Source organism: Meleagris gallopavo, chromosome 10 (genome assembly GCF_000146605.3).
Source record: "Meleagris gallopavo isolate NT-WF06-2002-E0010 breed Aviagen turkey brand Nicholas breeding stock chromosome 10, Turkey_5.1, whole genome shotgun sequence".
NCBI classification, from domain to species: domain Eukaryota; kingdom Metazoa; phylum Chordata; class Aves; order Galliformes; family Phasianidae; genus Meleagris; species Meleagris gallopavo.
This window is the reverse complement of record NC_015020.2, coordinates 23,876,887-23,897,235: the sequence shown is the minus strand read 5'-3', so window position 1 is coordinate 23,897,235 and position 20,349 is coordinate 23,876,887. Positions and strand designations below refer to the sequence as shown.

The following is a 20,349-nucleotide window of genomic DNA, read 5'->3' as shown; positions in this document are numbered from 1 at the left end:
TTTTTTGTGGGTTCCCCCCAGAATTATGCAACATGGGAAATGTTCACAGCTTTTCAAGAGGATCACCCTTCCACTTCTTTCTCCAGTTTCTTGTACATTTCAAAAATGCATGAGATCCTGAGAAAGAAAGCTGTAGTACGACACAGGGCATCAGCTTTAGCTCTTCATTTTCCCCCGTGTCATTGAATCCTTATTTCTTCTTCCTTGGTAGGAAATGTTCCCTCCCTCCTCTAATCCTTTGCTGATCTAGAACTTGAATTCCTCGGTAGTCTTCAACTGGCATTTCATCATCTCCCATTACTCATATGTAGACCCAGTTCTCTGAGTCATCTCTTATGGGATGGACTTCCTCAAACAACTGCCTTTTTTTTGGATGTAGTTCTGAGGACTAGCTGAGTCCTGTGGCTATTTACTCCTTTCTCTGCTAGTGGGAGATGTATGTGATGCATCACACTTTTCCTTACAATTTATATGTTTTATGCTTCTATTTGGTTTGTTTTTTGTTTAAAGAAGTATTGCTACTATAGCAACTGTAGCATCATGTGATACTTTTGATATTATCAAATGCCAAATACTTGTTAAGGAATAGATCAGTGTATCAGATGAAATTCACTGTTTCTTTCAATGTTTCTAAATAAACATATTTTTTCAGTGAACATACTTAGCACTGTTAATTTTTTCAGCATTTTTTCCTTTATGGTGATGAGTATTTTAGTGGAGAGGTTAGAAATTGTAAGTACAGTAAAAAGAGTAATGGATATTATTTTTTTTCCTCCTTTACTGCGTTTGAAACACAACTTGCATCTTTTTTCTTCTTTTATGTAGGAAAACTCTTCATACCTTCTTGGATATTTTTGGATTCACTAAAGGGATACAAAAAATTCAATTTCCATTTGCATCTGACAAGAATATATATCCTTGGAGGTTGTCCATGTTTAGGTAATAAATAAATATTCTTGAAGTAAATAACGAAGTTACACTTTTAGGTTCAAGACTGGAAAGAAATATTACCTATAAAACAAAAAAAGTCATATTCTCTTTTCCTACAAACTCCTAAGGTAATACCAGTATCTGGGAATGAGGGATCAATGTTCAGAGCCAGATGTTGTCTTCAGTTTTCTTCACTTGGTTTCAGAAAGGAGGTATAAATGACCTTGGTCTGATAATTGGATCTCTATCTGGATCCATTTTTTTTTTTTCTAAGATTTCTCATCATCTTTTCATGCTTAATCAGCCAGTAAGTTAAGTTGACAAGCACCTTTATGTACTTTTTTGTTTTTGCTTCCTTTTGGGCCTCCTACTGTCTGCTCAAAGTGAGCACTCAAGCAAAATGTCCTTTGCAGTACTACCAAGCCCTTCATACAGACTTCATGTGAACATCACTGATTATTGTACTTTGATATATTTGCATATAAGAACAAGACTTTTTCCACTCTCAGTTTTGATGCCATTCCTCTGCTTAAGTACATCAGTTTGGACACATATATCGAAGGAAGCATGAGGTATTTAGGTGTACTTGGCCTTCTGACTCAAAAGAAAAAGTTAATGGTGCATTAGCCAAGGAATCGCATTTAGAAGGTTAAGAGGGTCTGTTGCCTGGTAGCCTCTGTAGAAAAAGAAGCCTGCTCAGTAGAAGTAAAAACATACAAAAATGAAAAACAAGTAATGGCAATGCTTCCTTCTTATTTGCACAAGCTACCATACGCTTTTTCTAGTTGTTAACATGAGCTGGCAGTTTATTTTTCCTGAGCAGTTTCAGAACCTTTGCAAAATTCAGAATTTACCTGGTAATCTCTGCAAAAATTGCGTTTGTTTTTATTTTGTATGCATTCTTGGTTATGAATATCTTCTTGGTGTTGTGAGACAGTCTCTTGACAAGCAGTCTGTTGGTCAAACTGTGGGAGTAAAGTAATTGAAGTGACAATTACTGTAAAGATGCTACATTTCAAATTGTGTTTCTAAATAATAATACAAGATGTTACTATTTTTTAGAACTAGACCAAGCTGTGAGAGAATGTGGTATTATGGCATTCTAATTGTTTTGCTTGATCTGTAAAGCAGGCAGAAGTAACAGTGTGGGCACACAGTACCTGAACATGAGACATCAAGTATGCTTGGTACCTGGAGGGTATTTTTCCAAAATCTTGGGATCTGTAGTCTGAATGTAATTTTTCCTTTTCTCTTCTGCTTACAGATTGTGTGAGTTAAGTACACTTCAGATTGACAACATTATGCAGTGTGTTTAGATTCTGAGGATCATGCCCAGTCCCTTCTTCAGGATGTGTGGTTGTGAAGACCAAACTGACAATTGCTTTTTCTTCTCTTTCATTGCATTTTTGAAGCCAGTGGAATTGGAATTCCAAGTTCCTGACTGTTGCTGCTCATAGAATTTGTAGGATAGCTATAGAGCACTCAGAACTTGTAGCAGACATAAGTTCTACCAGTGTTGCAGAAGCTAAGGAATATTATTATCTGAATCTTTTAATTAAAATATTCAAAGAAAAGTGGAACATAATGAGCTATTAACAATACAGATTTCTTGGAATTCCCCTATAAATGCAGATATAAAATAATTTTGATAATATTACACTGTTTGCAGTTTTCTGATTGGTGGAGAAAACACTGTTATTGACATATCCTTCATAATAGTTTCTAGTCCAAAACATAAGTTGAATAAGATTCACCTATGGACTTGTTACATTCAGAAGCTATTAGGAACTATTGTTAAACACCTGAGCAAATTTCTGTTTATTGCAGACTGTACTGAGAGTCCATATTCACTTCTTTGTATGGGTTTACAACAACTGTATTGTTCAAGGCTGATGATGGTCTTTGCTACAATACTTGGAAACTCCTCTTGGCCTCTGGAGGATGAGAATCTGGTTATTAGATCTTTAAGCAGTGTAAGTTATCATCATAATTGGCCAATATCCAGATAGGGGAAAATTCTATAACAATTTTACTCTATTTGGCATTAATTTAGCCAAGTTTCAGGAAGTCACTCAAAATAAAACAGTTTTCACTGTGTATATTTTAGACCTATTGACTTGATTTTGATGTGTGTATGGGAACTGCTGAGTCACAGCCTGAAGCACTGATTGAGCACCTGGGGAAAGGACGGGCTCAGCCCTGGGAGCACAGGTGAAGGCAATTCAGCTGTGTGACCAGAAGGGGTGGAGCCTGGCTGCACCTCTTTAGACCTCATTTAAGGGATGACTGGCCCTGAGGAAAGTTCTCTGGTTGGAGATCCCTCTCTTGCGGTGTCTTTCTAGGTCTTTGGAGATAGGTGAGCACCTTTACTTTTCTTTTAAACTACCATACTATCCATGCAAGTCCCTTTCTTGTTACATTCCTGTACCGTCCTTCTACTGTGTTAATCTTTCCGATTGTAACAATGGGTCATTCAGAATTCAATTCCTATTCTGGACAGAATTCAAAGTAGAATATTTAGATTGTTCACAACTGATTAAAAGAGCCAGTCTGTGCTAGATTTGTAATCAAAGGTGAAGCAAGTTTGTTTTGCTGATTTCTTGTGAAGAGCACTGGATTTTTTTGACTTATTTTTTGACTGTACATAAGAGATGAAATTAACTTGAAAATTGCCGTATTTGGAAACCAATTTGTTTGCTCATCCTATTGTTAAGAGCGATAATTTAACAGCTATAGAAGTTCTCTTTTGTGAACAACAACAATCCTTATTTTGGTCCTGATAACAGAACGAGCTGAGAGATGTCTTGATGACATTTGTAATATTTAAAGAAACACTTTGACAAAGATCAGTTGCAGCTATTGGGTCTTTTCAGGTTATCTTACTTTACCACTTGTTTATACCTGTTAGGCGGTAAGCCTGATTATGAGTATGATGTGGGTTTTCCAGGCGAAGTTCTATCTGTTTTCATGCAGCTGTGCTCTCTGCTATTTAATGTTGCATGGGGATAGCTGCTTGCTGCCATCTCCCTGGAGTCTGAAGTTCATCACAGCTGGAAGTGGGTTTGTTATTTACCCAGTGCAGGGAATAACTATTACTTACTTTCTCTAGAAGCTGCAGGTATTTTTTTTTCTAAATGTACCTAAATTAGCATGATGTTTACTGTAGCAAATACCGTTTCCAGCCTTGCCTAAATTAAAAAATTGTTTGCTTTACCCTTTGAACTTGAGAATAGTAAGAAGCTCTGGAAGTTTCCAAAGTCTTCCTGCTAAGACAGGAAGTTCCTTGTAACTGATTCTGTTCATTCTCACTATTTTGATGTGAAGCTTCACCACAGTGACCATAGTGGTGCAGACACTGGAAGACACTGTCCAGGTTGTATTTTAAAAACTTGTATAACAAAAAACTTGTATAACAACTTACAGAGATTTTGTATACTTACAGATTTTTTTCTTGTTAGAAAATTGCCATTGAAGTTTAATACTGTGGTAGAAGTAAATGCTAGCGATTTGCTGGGGACTTCAGGTGTTTAAGATACAGAGAAACAGTATAAATAGCCATGTGCCTTTCAACCTATAAGGAAAATAATTGACCAAATAAGACCTACATTATGAGAGAATTTCTTTGCTAAGTTACTTTTGCCTGTTCTTGTTTTATCTGACCTTTTTTCCAAAGGACAACTTGTTCTTGAGAATAGTGCAATATGTTCTTCAGTTAATTCTCTTCTTCCCCTTTCATTTGGTTGAGGTTGGAGTGCTACCCTACCCCATAATGTTCAGTTATGCATCCTTGCCATCATCCAGGAGTAACTACATGGGGTTCCTAATTTGTGAAGGGAAGGGGCCTTCAGCACCATGTAACATGGTTCTCACTATCTAAATATTGTAATGTATTACAAGCAACACTTGCTGCATCTGCTGATCAGACAAGTGTGAAGCCATGTTTCATTTTGTAATACAGCAGTGCAAGTTCAGCTTAAGTGCTCTCTGTATCAGGTAAGGGAGACAGACCAATTGGGACATAATGTTGTGTAGTGTGGTCTGTTCATCCTACAGTAGTCTTGAAGTGGCAGTGCTGTTACCTTTCCTCATTTCACCTTTATCTAAGTAGTATTTCCCAGCAATCTTTTAAGAATTAGAAGCCTATAATTTTCAGTTGAGACTTGCAAGAGAGCATTTACGAAGAGAAGTTCAGTCTTCTTACTGCTGTACTCAGCTGCCTCCCATCTTTCACTTTGGTCCTTGGCTACCCCAGCATTCTTGGGGGAGATCTGCAGGTTTTCCCTGAATGTTGTTTTGTATTTTGGACTTAATGTGTTGAATTGTAAACAAAGATTTTGACTAACTGCTACAGATACGTGGGATCTCTTAATCAAAGTGGCACTGAACTGCAACTTAGGAGATTGTTTTTCTGTGGCTGCTGTTATTAATTGCATGATTCAGAGGGATAAGTTGCATTGAGTGATATGATCATGGCCATACAGACATATGGATGCCCTGTTCAGGTCTAGGTCTGCCTCTGGTGTTACCAGCCATTAGCAGCATTGCTGACATATTTTGCATAGACTCTACAGTGTTTTGTTTTTGTTTTTTTTTAAGGATGAAAATATGGTTCAGCAAATGATTTTATATTTAAAGAGAACAGTTATCCACAAATTGCTATCTATGGGTAATCATTCATTCTAAAACTAATAACCTTAAGGTTGCGAATAATAATTTGGCTAAAAAATGTTAGCACACAGTATTTAAGTTCTCAATTTTTGTATTATGATAAAATAGAAAAATATCTAAATTCTCTGTTCTATTACAGGACTTCTTGAAGAAAATAAGTTTCAAATTTCTTCTATGGAAGACTGCAAATTTGTATGCCAAGTATTGACATAGATATACGTATTTCTAAATCTGGATTTATATGCCTCTGAAAATATGGGTGTATAATGGAAGGGCTGCCAGACCCTTTAGCTGTGGTGTCACTAACACACTGATGTAATTTGTTACCTCAGCTAAGGTGTTTTGCCTCAAGAGGTAGAATATATTTATGTATGGAAAGGTCACTTTTAATTAATAAGCTGTTTTCATCATTCAGGGCAATATGAATTGCTTGTAACATTTGTGTGAAATAGTTTTCAATATAAAAATAAAACAAATTGAGCTTTATGTCACATTCATCATCGCCTATAACCCATTTAAATGTCAAAAAATCAGTTCAGACCAGAAGTCTATTTCTAGAAGCCTCAGTAGCTGTATTTATCAGAGTGAAATAAGATATTATCATCCCATTATTCCATCATGCACCTTTTGCACTTGAAGACATAAAGTTTACTTCTAGTTTTCCCTAACACAGAATATAGTTGTTTTGTTGTTAAGTATTGTTGTCCAAACAGTAATTAATGAAGAAAATGAGCCAGTGTTGGAAGAATGAACAGCAAATTATGTTATTATATATATCTTTCATTAAAATATATAATGCAATATACAAATATTAAATTATTTTCTTCTACATCTCTCAAACGAAAAAAATCACTGTTTTTGCATTTGTATTTGAAAACAAATTTTGTACACACTGTAATTTACTAGGCAGTGTAATTTGACTGAGAGGACAAGGTTTTCAATATGAGCACTATTGTGCATTCTGACAAAAGTTATGTGGTGGTATAAAAAAAATTGTCCTCATATTTTATTTTGAAATAACTGTATATTTTGAATTTTTTCTCTACTCAAGTTCACTTTCTGGCCTTGCTTGTTGAGAAAGCAAGGTTTGCACGATCACCCCTCCATGAATGTGTCTCTAAGAAATTTAAATCCACAAATGGGAGTGGGACCTGACTGTTCTCGGAGATTCTAAGTTTACAGTGAGATGCATGAAAACATGCAGTGGGATAGAGGAAAAAGATCCCATTAATGTCCATAGGAATATGATGTGATAGGTGTTCAATTCTAGGCAGTCCATGCAAAGAGTGTGTATTAGAGAGTTCCAGTCAAACTAGATCCAGCTGAAGATTAAATTTCTTTGTGTAAGGAAGTTCAGCTGTAGGACATGGAAAAGCCAAAAATCAGGCTGTGTGGTTTGTTAGAGAAGCTTTAATTTACAGTGTAATTTTAACCAAATTCTTAAGAGAGCTTTGAAAAGAGCTCATTGACTGGTGGGAATTCCATATTATTTAGAGAAGCACATTCATTTATTGGTTCTTAATTGTGTTTTTTTTTTTCCATGCTCATGCTTTATTTCTGCTTTTGCTGCCACAGGTAGTGACACAGGAGGTGATGAAATCATAGCAGGGAATGTGAACAAATACACTGTTCTCCCAGCTGGTTATTCTGGACAGCCTAAAAAAGGACATCTTGTATTTGATGCCTGTTTTGAAAGTGGTAAGCATTTTCAGCATTTCTTTGTTACCAAACTGTCAGTATAGTAACACATACATCACTTTTTGATAAAAAGCATATTAATTTAAAGACTTGTATTAAACACTGTTTTACTCACTGATTCGCTTCAGAGATGACATGGAGTGCCCAATAAGAGAGAATGTGAAGTCTCTTACTTACAATACACATTTGAATGGGTCTTTCTCTCTTATTAAAGGTAGATACATAAATGGGTTTTCCTCTAGTGCTACATGGATTATTATACATGCAGTACTTCTAGAAACAAATTGAAGATTCGGGATATTATAAATGTTATTAAAAAAAATTCTTAGGTTTGCTGCAGAGGTTCACCTAACAAAGTATCAAGCCCATCCTTATGTAGTTAAAAAAATGTTATAACAGTGTACTTATTTTCTTCAAATATATTTTTTGTGTTTCTTGTGGCTGAGTTCTGTGTTGCTGTGGTTGTTCCAAGTTCTGCCTCTGATGTCAATGGGAGCAGATTTAGTTTTTAGGAAGCTATTTCAAATTGAAAGAAACTATTTTTACAAAAGTTATAGTTAGTATACTAATTTAAATAATCTTTTTAATTGTGTGTTTATATGTATGTGAAGGTGTATAGATAATATATATATGAACAGATAGCTCAGTTTAAATCTTCATGTTACATATATGCTTGTCTCTAGATTTTTTAGCTTACATCTATTGTTACTGGCTTACAGACCTGCAGAGTGCTGTTAAACACCATATGTACAAAAGACATTTGGCAAGATAAACTATAGTTTCCAGCATGGTTTATATGAGGGATGTTAGTAATGCCAAAACTGCTAGAGTGTCATGTAAAATGAGGTTTTTATGAAGAGTTACATGCCTCAGGGTAGAATAGTGGCTGCCAGTTCCTGGATAAATATTAAACTGAGTTATTTAAATCCTCTGATTATTTTGTGTAAAAGGTGACAATGACAGTTACTACTAAATAGTATCACTTCTATCTCTGGAAGTTCTAACATTAGCACATTTCTTAAAATATTTTGCATGCTATTTCATAAGTTATCAATTTATGAATTTGTAAATCTAAAAATAGTTCATGAAATTTGTTCATTAGCCAAGTTAAGAAATTGAGTTTTTTGTATGAAGCTGCTGTGCAGTGAAAAGGAGGATCAATTGCAGCCATGAAATTATATGTGAAGTAATGTGAAGAATGCTGTGGTGGTTAAATTGCAATTCTTGAACAATAGACTTAACAGTATTTTTTAAAAATAAAGCTCTGATGTAGTTCAAAGGTAATGTTCTTAATTTGACAGTTATAGCATGTGGTAGAGGCAGATGCTGTATGAAATACTGTGTTTGTTCACACTGTAGCATGATGAGTCTCTGTTGCTTTGCATATTCAGACACCTCCAAAATAGAAATATGAATAAAATTAATAACTTCATTTATTTTTGCATGATGATGATGTATTAGAAAGAATACTAATAATGTTTTTATTTAACAATGAAGTGAATTTACAAATTATGTCAGCCAAATAATTGTTTACAGTAACTTAATGGGTCAAAACAAATTAACTGCTTATTGAATATTTGATCAAATTGTTTTTAAGGTTACAGTCTATCCCTTATATTAACCCAAGAGTAATATACAGCATTTCATAGAATCATAGAATATTCTGACTTGGAAGGGACTTACATGGATCATGGACTTCAACTCTTGACTCCTTACAGGACCACAATGAGAGCATTGAACTCCTGCAGGCTGGAGTTTTTCCCTGGAGGTTGTGGTCCTGATAAAATTGACAGGATGAAGCAAAACTGACTGACATTGATACCTGGAGAGTAACTTGATGATTCCCTTTCTAAATAAAAGCTATATTAAATGCAATTCCAGAAGTGGCTTTCCTATCCTTACATTCTGTGTTTCCTTGAAATATCTGGTTGATAGAACTGAAGGGTCCCTTCTGGATTTATTTTTCAATGACTCTTTAATTTTTATATTGCAGAAATGGAGGTATGTACCTTTTTAGAAGAGAAAGATTATGACACTTGTAGAAAACAGGAAAAATATTAACACATGTAAAAGAAATGTTAGTAATTCTTTGATTTTTTTTTTTGTGATGGCTGTCACTAATAAGTAGTATTGAGGTGTGTGAATTTGAGGCAGAGGTGTGTTCATGTAGTCTGAAAAGCAATGCCTATTTAGCTGTTTAAAAGGACCTTGTTTTATAAAATCATAAAATCGAACTGAAATAAATGTAGTTTCTTTAGTCCACTCTTTTATTGAAAAGCAAAATATACTACCTATACTATTCCTGACAGATATTTATCTTCCCTTCTCGCAGAGACTTAGTGAGGAATGTTTCAATAAGAAAGCAGCAATCCACTCTGATAGTTCTGTTTGCTCATTATAAGAATCTTTTTCTTTCAATGAGAGATGTTCTCACCGAAAATGCATTAGTCCTTTTCCAGTATGATGGGTACAAAAAGGAGATTACTCCTTTCTTTGACTTAGTGGAAAGTTGTTATCTTCCCTTGACCTTTCACTCCTCAGGTTAAATAACTGCTATTTTTTTCAATAGTTCCTCACTGGCCATATTTCCCAAATTTCCTATCGTTCTTTATTTCCTCTGCACTGCTTCCAGCTGTTCCATGCCTTTCTTGATGTGCAGTGATCCTAGATGAACATGATATTCAGATATGCTGATGCCAATACCTTGTAGACTTTATTGCATGATATGCTTTGCAATCTGTTTACTTCTGTGACTCAGTCCAATCTTTTTCACAATAGCATGGCACTACTGACTTTATTAAATTTGTGATCCTTTATATTCTCCAGATCCTTTTCAGATGAGCTAGCAACTAGACTGTAGCTTGCACTTAACTTATTCTAGATAATTTTAATAGTAGTGAAAGAATATTTACTGTAAAATAAATAAATAATTGAAAAGGAAGAATAGAAGTTGAATCATTTATCTTATAAATAACAGATGAAAGAGTAAAGCAGAGAGAATATAATCAACTTGCAAATATCTAAAGAATTTGAATTTGTGTTCCCATAGTTCAAGCTAATGTTCTAACAAATGGAATCTTCCTTGTTGTCTTTATTAATATTTAAGAATATGAGTCCAATAGGAACTTGTCACATTCACTTATCATTAGCATAAAAGAAGAAAATTTAGATTTCTTGTACTCATATGTCACAATGTATTTTTTTGGGTGCTGATTTTCCCAAGATATGAGTTGGTTGTGTTCCTATTCCATCCCAAAACTATCTCTACAAAGAACTTATAAAAGGTAATAAATCTCATATTTGAAATGTATGAGTTTGGGTCAGTCATAGTTTCTTTTTGCTATTATTCATTAAAACATTATCAAATTATCCTGCTGGAGTGTAGTGCTCTGTACTGTAAATGTTTCTCTTATCTTCTGCTTTAGAAAAACTGAGAATTTTGCAAAGTAAAATCCTTCTAGGAAAGGGTTGTGTTCACCCCTGCTGTTTGAAGAAGTCCTTCCTAATTGTGTCCAGTCCAAACTTTGATGTTCTTTAGGGAATCAGGTACTTTAACATCTTCAGGGCAAATTGGTATTTCAAGCATTTTATTTTGTGAGGACCTAAATGAAATTAAATTTAGTTTAGCTAGTTACCTGTACTGTCTTGTTTTGGCTTAGAACTTATTTCTGATGGGATTGGTTCGGTCAGTGGTCTCTTTAGTGTTGTGGCTAGGGTTTATTTTTATTTGCTCAATTTTGGAGATTATAAACTAGTATCCCCCAGTGATGAGAACTGTTTTTTCTTCTGGGAACTTATGTAACAGCTTTGCTTTCTTTTGCAGAAGGTAATAATTCTTTATTAATTTCATGTGACTCACATGAAACCTTTCAAATCTGTTTTGCGAAGTGAACAAAGAAAACATGAAGCAAATGTCTTGGTCTTTAAAAAGAATCTGGTATTTTTATGGTACAGATGCCAGTTCAATCTTTTGTGAAGAATGCCAGTCTGATGTTCCCTCTCTACAAAAGGAAGGGTTTGGGCAATAATCCTGCAGCATGGGAACTTCAAGGGTTTGACCATAAATTTTCCAGGCTACAGAAATGTTTTATCAGGACTCGGATAGAAGGAAGGACCTGAAAGGGACATCATGACTTTCTTCTAAGCCCAAAAGCATGACTGAGGAGGCCAGAGTATAATATTGTAAGGTATTAGAAATAATTCTGTAGCTCTGAAATGGACTACAAAACATGGAGAGATTGAAATCTGTGCATTTGAATTAATGGTTTTCTTCTGAGAGTGGTGGTTTATTGGGTTTCTGGGTGTTCAAACAGACTTCCTTGCACAATCAGCTCATAAATACGGAGAAACCTCAAGTGTGCTGGATTCTTGGATTACTCTAGAGGGTGCCATCAGACAACATGGATGACTTGTTCTTTTGAAATGCTGTCTAGAGACTGTTCCAGGAGGGTACAAAGCATGGCACATGCTGGCATGTATTCAAACTGTGTTTCTACAGCCTTGAAAAAGCCTGCAAGAGGTGACATCCACTGGGCAATCATCTTGCTCACTGCACTGGTCATAGTGCTTTGATAGGACCAAATTTCCCCTGAGCTGAGAATGCATGTGTACCAGAGAGGCTTGCAGACCATTTTTTGTACTATGCAAGGATTGTCTTTGCATGTTAGTCACAGGCAGAATCAAAACAAATGTGTCTTTTTCCTTCCCCTGATTTTTTGATGTAGAGACCTGGCAAATGAAAACTGTTGACACTGCCAGCTATGTCTTCACTGAAGGTCAAAGCAATGAGAATTCAAGTATTGCTCCTTTTGTTTAGTATATCTGGATTGTCAGTCTCCATAGGAGTGCTGGTTGGTCAGTCTGGCCTGTACATGTTTGTGCATTAACCACAGCACATGGTCTTGCCTGGAAGGATGTCATGGGAAGCAGGAGTTAGCGATGGACTGTTAGGTGCTGAATTGCAGGGACAGCTATGGCAGTAGAGGAAGGAGCAGTAAACAAAACCCTGATGTCCCAAACCTGACAAGTAGTTTCTGCTACTCGTAGCTCAAATTGCTTGCTTTATCATTACGTTTGAGGATTAAAGAGTAAGACTGGCTCACAGTGGTTCTTAAATCTCAGCGTTCATGCTGTTAAATACAGGGGCCTGTTCTAAGGTTTTGAAAATACATATTTTGGCTTGTTAGACGAATATAATGCTGTTTAAATGTTAAAAATACTGTGTTTCTTGAAATTAGAAATGAAGCAGCCGTCTGCTTTTATTCTCATTTCAACCAGAAGTGGAACTCCGCCAAGAGTCATTAAATCTTCCATCCTTTGGATGGATTCTTATTTTTTATGAAAAAAATGTTGTGATTGGGTAATTTGTGTATTGTGGCTTATGTTCAAAAGGTTGTAATTAAAGTTCTGTGAAATTTGAGATTCAACCTCAATTACTGTAAGCCTCATTATTATGTTGATAGATATACCACCACCTTACAGTGAATGTTTGACAAACATTGATGTGTCTTTTCCTGCAGCTGGTTTATAAAATATTTCATATTAGAAATCTGATAAAAAATTCAGTGCTGATGAAAACTATTTTAATCAGCTGGAAAAAAATTAAAACATACAATGTATTAAAAGATCCCACGTGACTGAGAAGTACCCTCATATCTTTTTTGTTAAGGTTTTAAATATCTTTCTGTATTTCAAAAATAGGATAATGCACTTATAAAACACTTTAAGCAACACTTAAACTTAAAGTAAGTGATTGTAATTCTGCTGATCTCATTGTAGCCACTTACAAGTGTGAAATAGGCCTTTAAGCTTTACCACCAAAGATATCTTTTGAACAAAACCCAAGATGGTGTAGGATGAATTGCCCTTTGGGGATACTTGTGTCCCAGTTGCTAAGGCTTGACATGTAACTTTAGATAGGTAATATTAGATGAGATTAATCTTACCCATGATTACAAAATTACTGTAAAATTTGAGTTATAAGAAATTTTCTGAAATGGGTGTTTGTTTGCATAAAAGTTTAAAAAAAAAAAAAGGAAATTAAGATGATACAGAAGATGATGCTTTTAATGTTATGGACAAAGAAAAACTAAAGCACGCCGTAGGAAGTAGTTGCATTTTGTCTATCTAATGAACTATTGTAATATGCTTCCAAAATTGTCAAACAAAATACCCTTCTTTCACCTTGATTTCACTGGCACTACTATAATGTACTAGATGGTGAATAAAACAATGCAAACAAGACTAAAAATAACATAGTAATAGAAATAGTTTTTTTTAAAAAATTACTGGTTATTTTCTTCCAGCACATTTAAACATTGCTGGTAGGAGACCAACCTGCTTGTTGGAGCAAAAAGTTATTTTTATTCAGACTTCCTATTTCATGGTAGGCCCTGTTTAGTTAGAATCGCTAGATCAGGTAGATTTTTTTTTAGTTTTTCACTTCTATAAGAATGCTCACATGCAGTGTAGAAGCAAAATAAATGAGCATTGATATATTATAATTAGTGATGATGCCTGTTTTCAGCCTAGTTTTGTGGCATTGAGGTGTATCTGATTAATGAAACAGTTTATTTTAGTTATTTTCTTATTTGTTGGCAGTAATTTATACCATATTTCACATCAAGATATTAAGTGGTTATTGCTTCCAGCAGGGATAATTTAACAAATGTTTCCCTCCTCTGAAAATGTCTGTTCCCAGTTCAAAGCAGTGTTATTCTATCAGAGTATCAATACTTGTGGGCTACTGCAGGTTAGAAGTCACAAAAAAATTAAGAACAAAAGATTGATTTAATATTTTTTATTTTTTAATGATGACCCTGGGCATAGATTAATGGATGTAGCATGCACAAAGTGATATCAGTTAACATATATGACATTACTCAGATGTCTCAAACTCCGGAAAAAGCATGTGAATGATTTATGGAATTGATATTAATCTCTTTCCAGTAAATGCATTACTAAAGTTACATGGGAAATTGATGTTACTGCTGTAATGCCAAATTAATTTCTTTCTTGCTAGGTCAGCATTTCAAATTGAACTAAATATTAACCTTTTAAATATCTAAACAGATCAAGTATGGAAGACTTTTACAAATGGAGGAGTGCTTTGTGTTGATGTGATATCAGTTAACAAATACAGTTTTAGTCAAGTATTTTAACTTAGGAGAAATGGATATCAATGACTTATGGAACTAATGACAATGTGTTAAGAACTACAGAGTATAATGGTATTGGTAAAAAGTAGGGGATTAGCTGTAGTTAGTGATATACATTTTCAGTCAGTTTACTTGATAATCTTCAAGACTTAATCTTTCCTTCGCCTCTTACCATGTTTGCATCCCCACAGCAAATACAAACACCGAAGTGGTTGATTTGTTGTTTGACTGGCCTGAAGAAGGTTGAGAATAAGCAGCTGGAAATGGATACAGAAGTGTCTTAGATTGGATAATTTTAAGTTCAGAGCAGAAATTCAATATCCTCTGTATGAGGAATAACCAAATAGAGTAGGACTCCTTAGTCAGGAAAATAGACAACTGACAAAGCATATATTGGAGGTGTATAAAATTATAATTCTCAGTCAAAATGACACTGAATATTGAGCAGTTGCTCCCTGTCTCTTTGTACAAAATGTGGGGGCTATTGGATGAAAGTAGCAGATAATATAAGAAAGGCAAACAAAGGGCAATGGTTACTTGCATGTTGTTTAATTAAGTTGTGGAACTTGTTCCTTTGTGATATTGTGGATGCTAGTTTGTGTCATGCTTTCTACCAATAAAACATCTGATAAGACCAGGGAAGAAAAATCATTTGAGAGCTACTATACACTGACACCATCTCTGGCTCAGAAGTTTCATAAGATGTTTATTGTAAATCGAGGGATTAATCAAAAGAGAGAGATTTAAATGACTGAATTGTTCCTGCTCTCTTATCTAGGGATCCCTTTCTGGCACTGTTTCTGCCTAGAACTTGATCTCACTAGGTAGATACATCTGGTTAAATGCTTAGTCATTTTTAGTTCATATGTTAATATTTTATATTTGACTATATTCTAAAAATAGATTAAAAGCTATAATCACAACATTAGCATCATTCAAAACTATAATTTGATAAGATAATTTCAAGATTTTCCTTCCAATTAATGTTTCCATTCAAAATAATTTCTTATGAAGGTAATGGTTGAAAATGCTTTGCTATCATTATCAGCAGTTATCCAGAAACACCTTTGATGCAGATCCTTTAAGATTTAATGCTATGTATTCCTAGTTCCTACTTAAATACATTTACATCAAAATTTCAGATTTTGGTGTTTTTTGTTCTAAAATTGCTCTTTGACATAAAATTAAATTATAGAAGATCAACAAGAAAAATATAGTGTACAGAGATGATAATGATGTTTTTCAGAATAAGTAGAAGAATTTTCATGTATACTGGGTTCTGAGATAAATTTCCCAGTTTCCTTTTTCTGGCTCCATTCAGATTTTTCCATCTGGAAAAATGATAAAGGGAAGTATAAGAAAGAATAACAATGTCCTTGCCAGTATGAAGGAACATTACATTACATTGAGCAAATACCCTTATCTGAATGTACAATCACTGAAATAAATGCAGCTGTGTTTATTTCAGCATAATCAGATATATTTGAATATAAAATCATTGACATAAATGCAGCTGTGTTTATTTCAAACTGCTCATGTTAATACGAACATGAATATAACATCAGTTAATCACTCATGAATGTATAGAGATAGGTATATACAGTGACACAACAGAGGGGCCTGTAACTGTTGAAAGTACCAAAAAAAACCCACACCCAATTGAGTTTGTGATTTACCTAAGAATATTTATAACAGCACTGGATGTGGAGATGCAGAGTTCTTTGAAATCCCTGGATTTGAATAAACCTACAGTTACTTCACAGAGAAACAGGTGATCTGTTCTTTGGTTACTAAGGGAATAATCACTTTGAAATATCGATTCTTCAAATAGAGAGCCAGGTTAATTTTCAGTCATAGTTGGGTTTGGGTCAATCTCTTCTGGTGGATGTAATTGATAGCATTGCAGACCCTATCTTTACCTTAGTTTTTTTCTCTGATTTTGAGCCTTGAGAAGAGCTGTGAACCACTATTACAGAATTTCATCTTAGTGAGTTCTCAAATCAAGGGAAAATCCAGAGAAGAGCAGTGCCAGTGGGGAAAAAAAATCAGTATTTTTTGTTTTATTAGGGATGCTTCTTGCCCTTTCCTCATTGTAGTTCTCTGCCTTCCCTGTGCTGTTTATTCTTCTCTTCCTTTTTGAATCAGAGCTGTCCAGAATTAGAATAAATTTGTAAATGTACTTTATGCAGATGATGGTATGTAGATGGAGGAGAAAGAATGGCTGTACTCAGAATAAGGTGAAGTGCTGTCAGAGTAGTAAATATTTTGTAGCTAAGAGGTAGTTGTAAAGCTTTATTTCCACCTGGGAGAAGGCTGGAATATTCTGCAAGACTCAATAGTGGTATTTTGTTCAGTTCAATAACCTGCATTATTATTCCTGTTATGAAGAAGATAGCAGCACAAAAGACTTGGTTCTTGACTGCCTAGCAGCTTTGTGAAATGAGTGCAAAGTGGTTGAGAAATGTTGAGTGCCTTGCATTAGTTTTGTATAAACCAAATGATGAATGAAATTTAGGAAATTTCGTATCTTATCTTGTATTATATCTAGTAGGATTTGATCCAGCAGTGATGTTATAAAGAATAAGGAGAGGGGCTGAAGCAGTGAAAATACAGCGTGATCTGAAGATTTCCATCGAGTCTGCACTCACAGGGATACTGTCCACACAGTTTGGTGCTGCTATTACTCTGCTCTCACTGACCTTGAACTGAATGTTCTTGGTCATTTCCAGAGGTCCCTCAAAATAATCTAGAAGATAGTCATCTTTTTTAAAGTTAGAATACATCTCAGGTAGATTGTGTTCATTTCCTTCTCCCTCTACATTGTTTAAAAACTCTCAACTGCCTTCTGTTCCAAAGTTAACAATCCAAATTAAGAGCTTTACTGTCTTTAGCTGCCACTGTAATGTATGAAGAGGCAAAAGACTGAGATAGGTAATGGTCTGTAGTCCTGAAAGAATAATTGTTGAAAAACATAATTCAGAATTGGTGTTTCTACATCAAATGCCAAATTTTTATTCTCTGAGTGATACTGTTTGATTTTTAACATCAAATATTTTGCTCAGCTTAACAGTACTTTAAAAACATTTTGGGTACATTAAAGGTTGGTTTGCATTTATTGATTCTGTCTAGTAACCTAATTGCCTTCTAGGTTTGGCCTTTAGCATACTAATTTTGATTTAGTGTTTGTATTTCTGAAAACAAACTGGGAAGAAACCATATGTTATCACATGTGCTCTTTAGGCAGCTACTGGAATTCCAGGAACTACTACGTACCATAATGGGAAGGTAAATTACCCTAATGCATTAAGGATTTATTATTATATTCCAACAATTAGTGGTAGAATCACATTTCTGTTTCTTTCAACTAAATCTATAACTCTGTGTTCATAGGCAGTATGATTTATTCTGTTTTTTAAACATTGTTTATTGTTGCTACTGTACTGTAATGAATAATTTATTTCCAGTAACTTTTTCCAAGTTGGTAAATGAATGTCAAATTTCTGAGATGAAAAACTTTTAATCTTTTTCATGAATGCAATATTAAATAAAAAAAAACACAACACACAACATAGAGCAAAAGAGTAATACATTTAGATTATTTTTTTTTTGTTCAAGCACTTTGGTCTTTAACTAAGAAATTACATTCGCAGTGAGTTTTGATAAGTTTGGATTTTTTGGAGACTTAGGTTCCTCCTTCATCTTTATTCTTATTTCCACTTTTTTATTTGTTTGTATTAAGGTTCATTTATGTGATGCCTTTCATATATCTTTCATGTTGCTGTTAAGTTATATGATTAAATATCTTCAATACTTGAGTGATCATATAAAAATGTATATATACCTGCACTGAGTTGACTGCCCCTTTTGTAGACACATGCATATTAGGTTTCATAGCAATGGTAGCATAGCCCCAAATGTCTTTAGACTAGACAAATACTGAGATTGTTATTTTACTCTTAGTATCGTGCTGTTACATTGCTGTCAGAATATCTGAACTGGCCAGTTTGTGCCTGTATTGGACAATGTGATGTGATGATGCACTTATTCCTCTGAAATGTGTCATAGACACATTCCCTATTAAATAGTAAAACTAAGACAAGGAGTAGATCACCAATGTAGTAAGTAATCTCTGCTCTTGTCCGAAAGCAAAAAGATGATAGTAAGTTGTAAATTCAGCTTTTGGCTGTTGCTCTGCATTTCCTCCAGTTCTCCTGTATCACTAACTTTAGAATGGATCCATTTTCACTTACTCCAAATAATTGCTAGTCTCTTGCTTGGTTTTCATAATCTTTTCCTGTGTTGGTTTTGTTTCCTCTCTGCATTTTTATAAATGTTGTTGCTGAAGTATCTTCTGTTTTGTACTGAGAGAATTTTGGGCTTCATTTCATGAGTGCATATACCCAGTGCTATATCAAATTAATGATTGTTATCTGCATCTCCAGGACTCTGTTATTTTCTTTCCATTAGCATCTACTTTGTTTTTCACTACTCCCGTCTGTGTGCTCTTTATCCTTTTGGATTTAGCGATATATTTGTTTCTTCCCTCGTATTTGCACTAAATTTTCATCAGGAAATGTTTCAGTCCATTTTATTTCAGTCGTGATTTCCATTCTGTTGTTTTTCTTTCCAAATATCCCCACAATTGCTCCTTGAAAGATTTTCTTAAATGTATCCTTCTAAAACATCTCTCCGCTTTTTTTTTTTAATGGACCAGGATATCCTTAATCTGTCTGTATGTTCTTTTGGATGGGAAACTTTTCCCATAAAAAACATTGACTGTGCATGTTAAAACTTTTCTCCAGCATGGAGGATTTATGCTTAAATCTTTAGAGCCTGGTTATAAGCAGAGATCTTTGGAAAAATTTCAGTAGAACTATAGTGATTTCTGTTGTCTTTGGATGACTCATAAGTTTGTGAAACTTTTGAAACTTTCTATAAATTAATAGTCGTGTGGCAGTTGGGAAAATTTTCTGCTGGTCAGAGGTCAATATGAGTGAATGCTAGAAGTAAGATAACTGATTAGATGACATGAAAATAAGAACATTTTAAGCAATTATAATCAGGTTCAATTAAAAGTGTCTGCTTGGTATGTCTATAGTGTAACAATCATTATGACATCTATGTATCTTTTAAGGTACTTATGCTTAAAGTCTCTTGTTACATATTTTTCATTATTAATAGAAATGTTTAAAAAACATTAACTTGCTCCTATTTCATTAATACAGTAAACATAAACATTTTTATTTCTACATGAATAAGCATACCTTGTAAAAGTTATACAGATAGAATATTAAAATTAAAAATCAGGAATAATTAGTTCATAAGGTGATAATTGTTTTTTTGTGCAATTCCTTGCACAGGAATGAAATAAATGTTTCTAATGCATTTAATATAGAGATTTTTTTATGCATTACAATGAACATGTTATGACAAGTGCATGCACATAAATTCAAACTCAAAGTTGCAATTAACCTTGGATATATTTAAAAACTAATTTTAATTAACCCTTTTATCTTCTGGTTAATGTGCTTTATATACCAAAGGACTTACATTAATACACCAGTAGCTTCTTAAATACAAACAAAAATTATTTTGTTTAAATTTCAGTATAAAATGACCTTGCTATGGATTCTCTGACAGGGTGTATGTACTATTAGTATAATATAGTATATAACAAAAGTACTGTTTTTGTTTTTTTATTTTAATTGAAAAGATTTGAATACACCTTTGGGTTATTACATAACTAGGTGAATTAGCACCTCTCTCTTTAGAAATCCAGTAAGACTGGTTTTGAATAGAAATAGTGCTATGTGTATGTCACTGCTTTTGGAGACTCAAAGTAAACATTCAAGCTGTAATTGATCAAGGTCATGTCATGCACACAAGAAACTATAAT

At 34.2% G+C, this 20,349-nt stretch overlaps 1 protein-coding gene across 3 annotated transcripts in view; it reads left to right on the top strand.

Annotated features, from left to right (window-relative positions):
* Positions 1-3,199: 3,199 nt before the first annotated feature.
* AGBL4 (ATP/GTP binding protein like 4) overlaps positions 3,200-20,349 on the top strand; it is a 42,111-nt gene continuing 24,961 nt past the window's right edge. Inside the window, exons 1-4 of one of the 3 annotated variants that reach the window (XR_002118276.1) lie at positions 3,234-3,286; positions 5,738-5,790; positions 7,174-7,296; positions 9,015-10,582. Coding sequence is in view for 1 of the 3 variants with exons in the window: in XM_019618779.1 (XP_019474324.1) it covers positions 5,793-5,799; positions 7,174-7,296 (130 nt within the window). In the remaining 2 variants the exon portion in view is untranslated. Of the gene's footprint in view, positions 3,287-5,737; positions 5,800-7,173; positions 7,297-9,014; positions 10,583-20,349 lie in introns of those variants that run through there. The other 2 variants (XR_002118275.1, XM_019618779.1) reach the window with 2 other exon arrangements.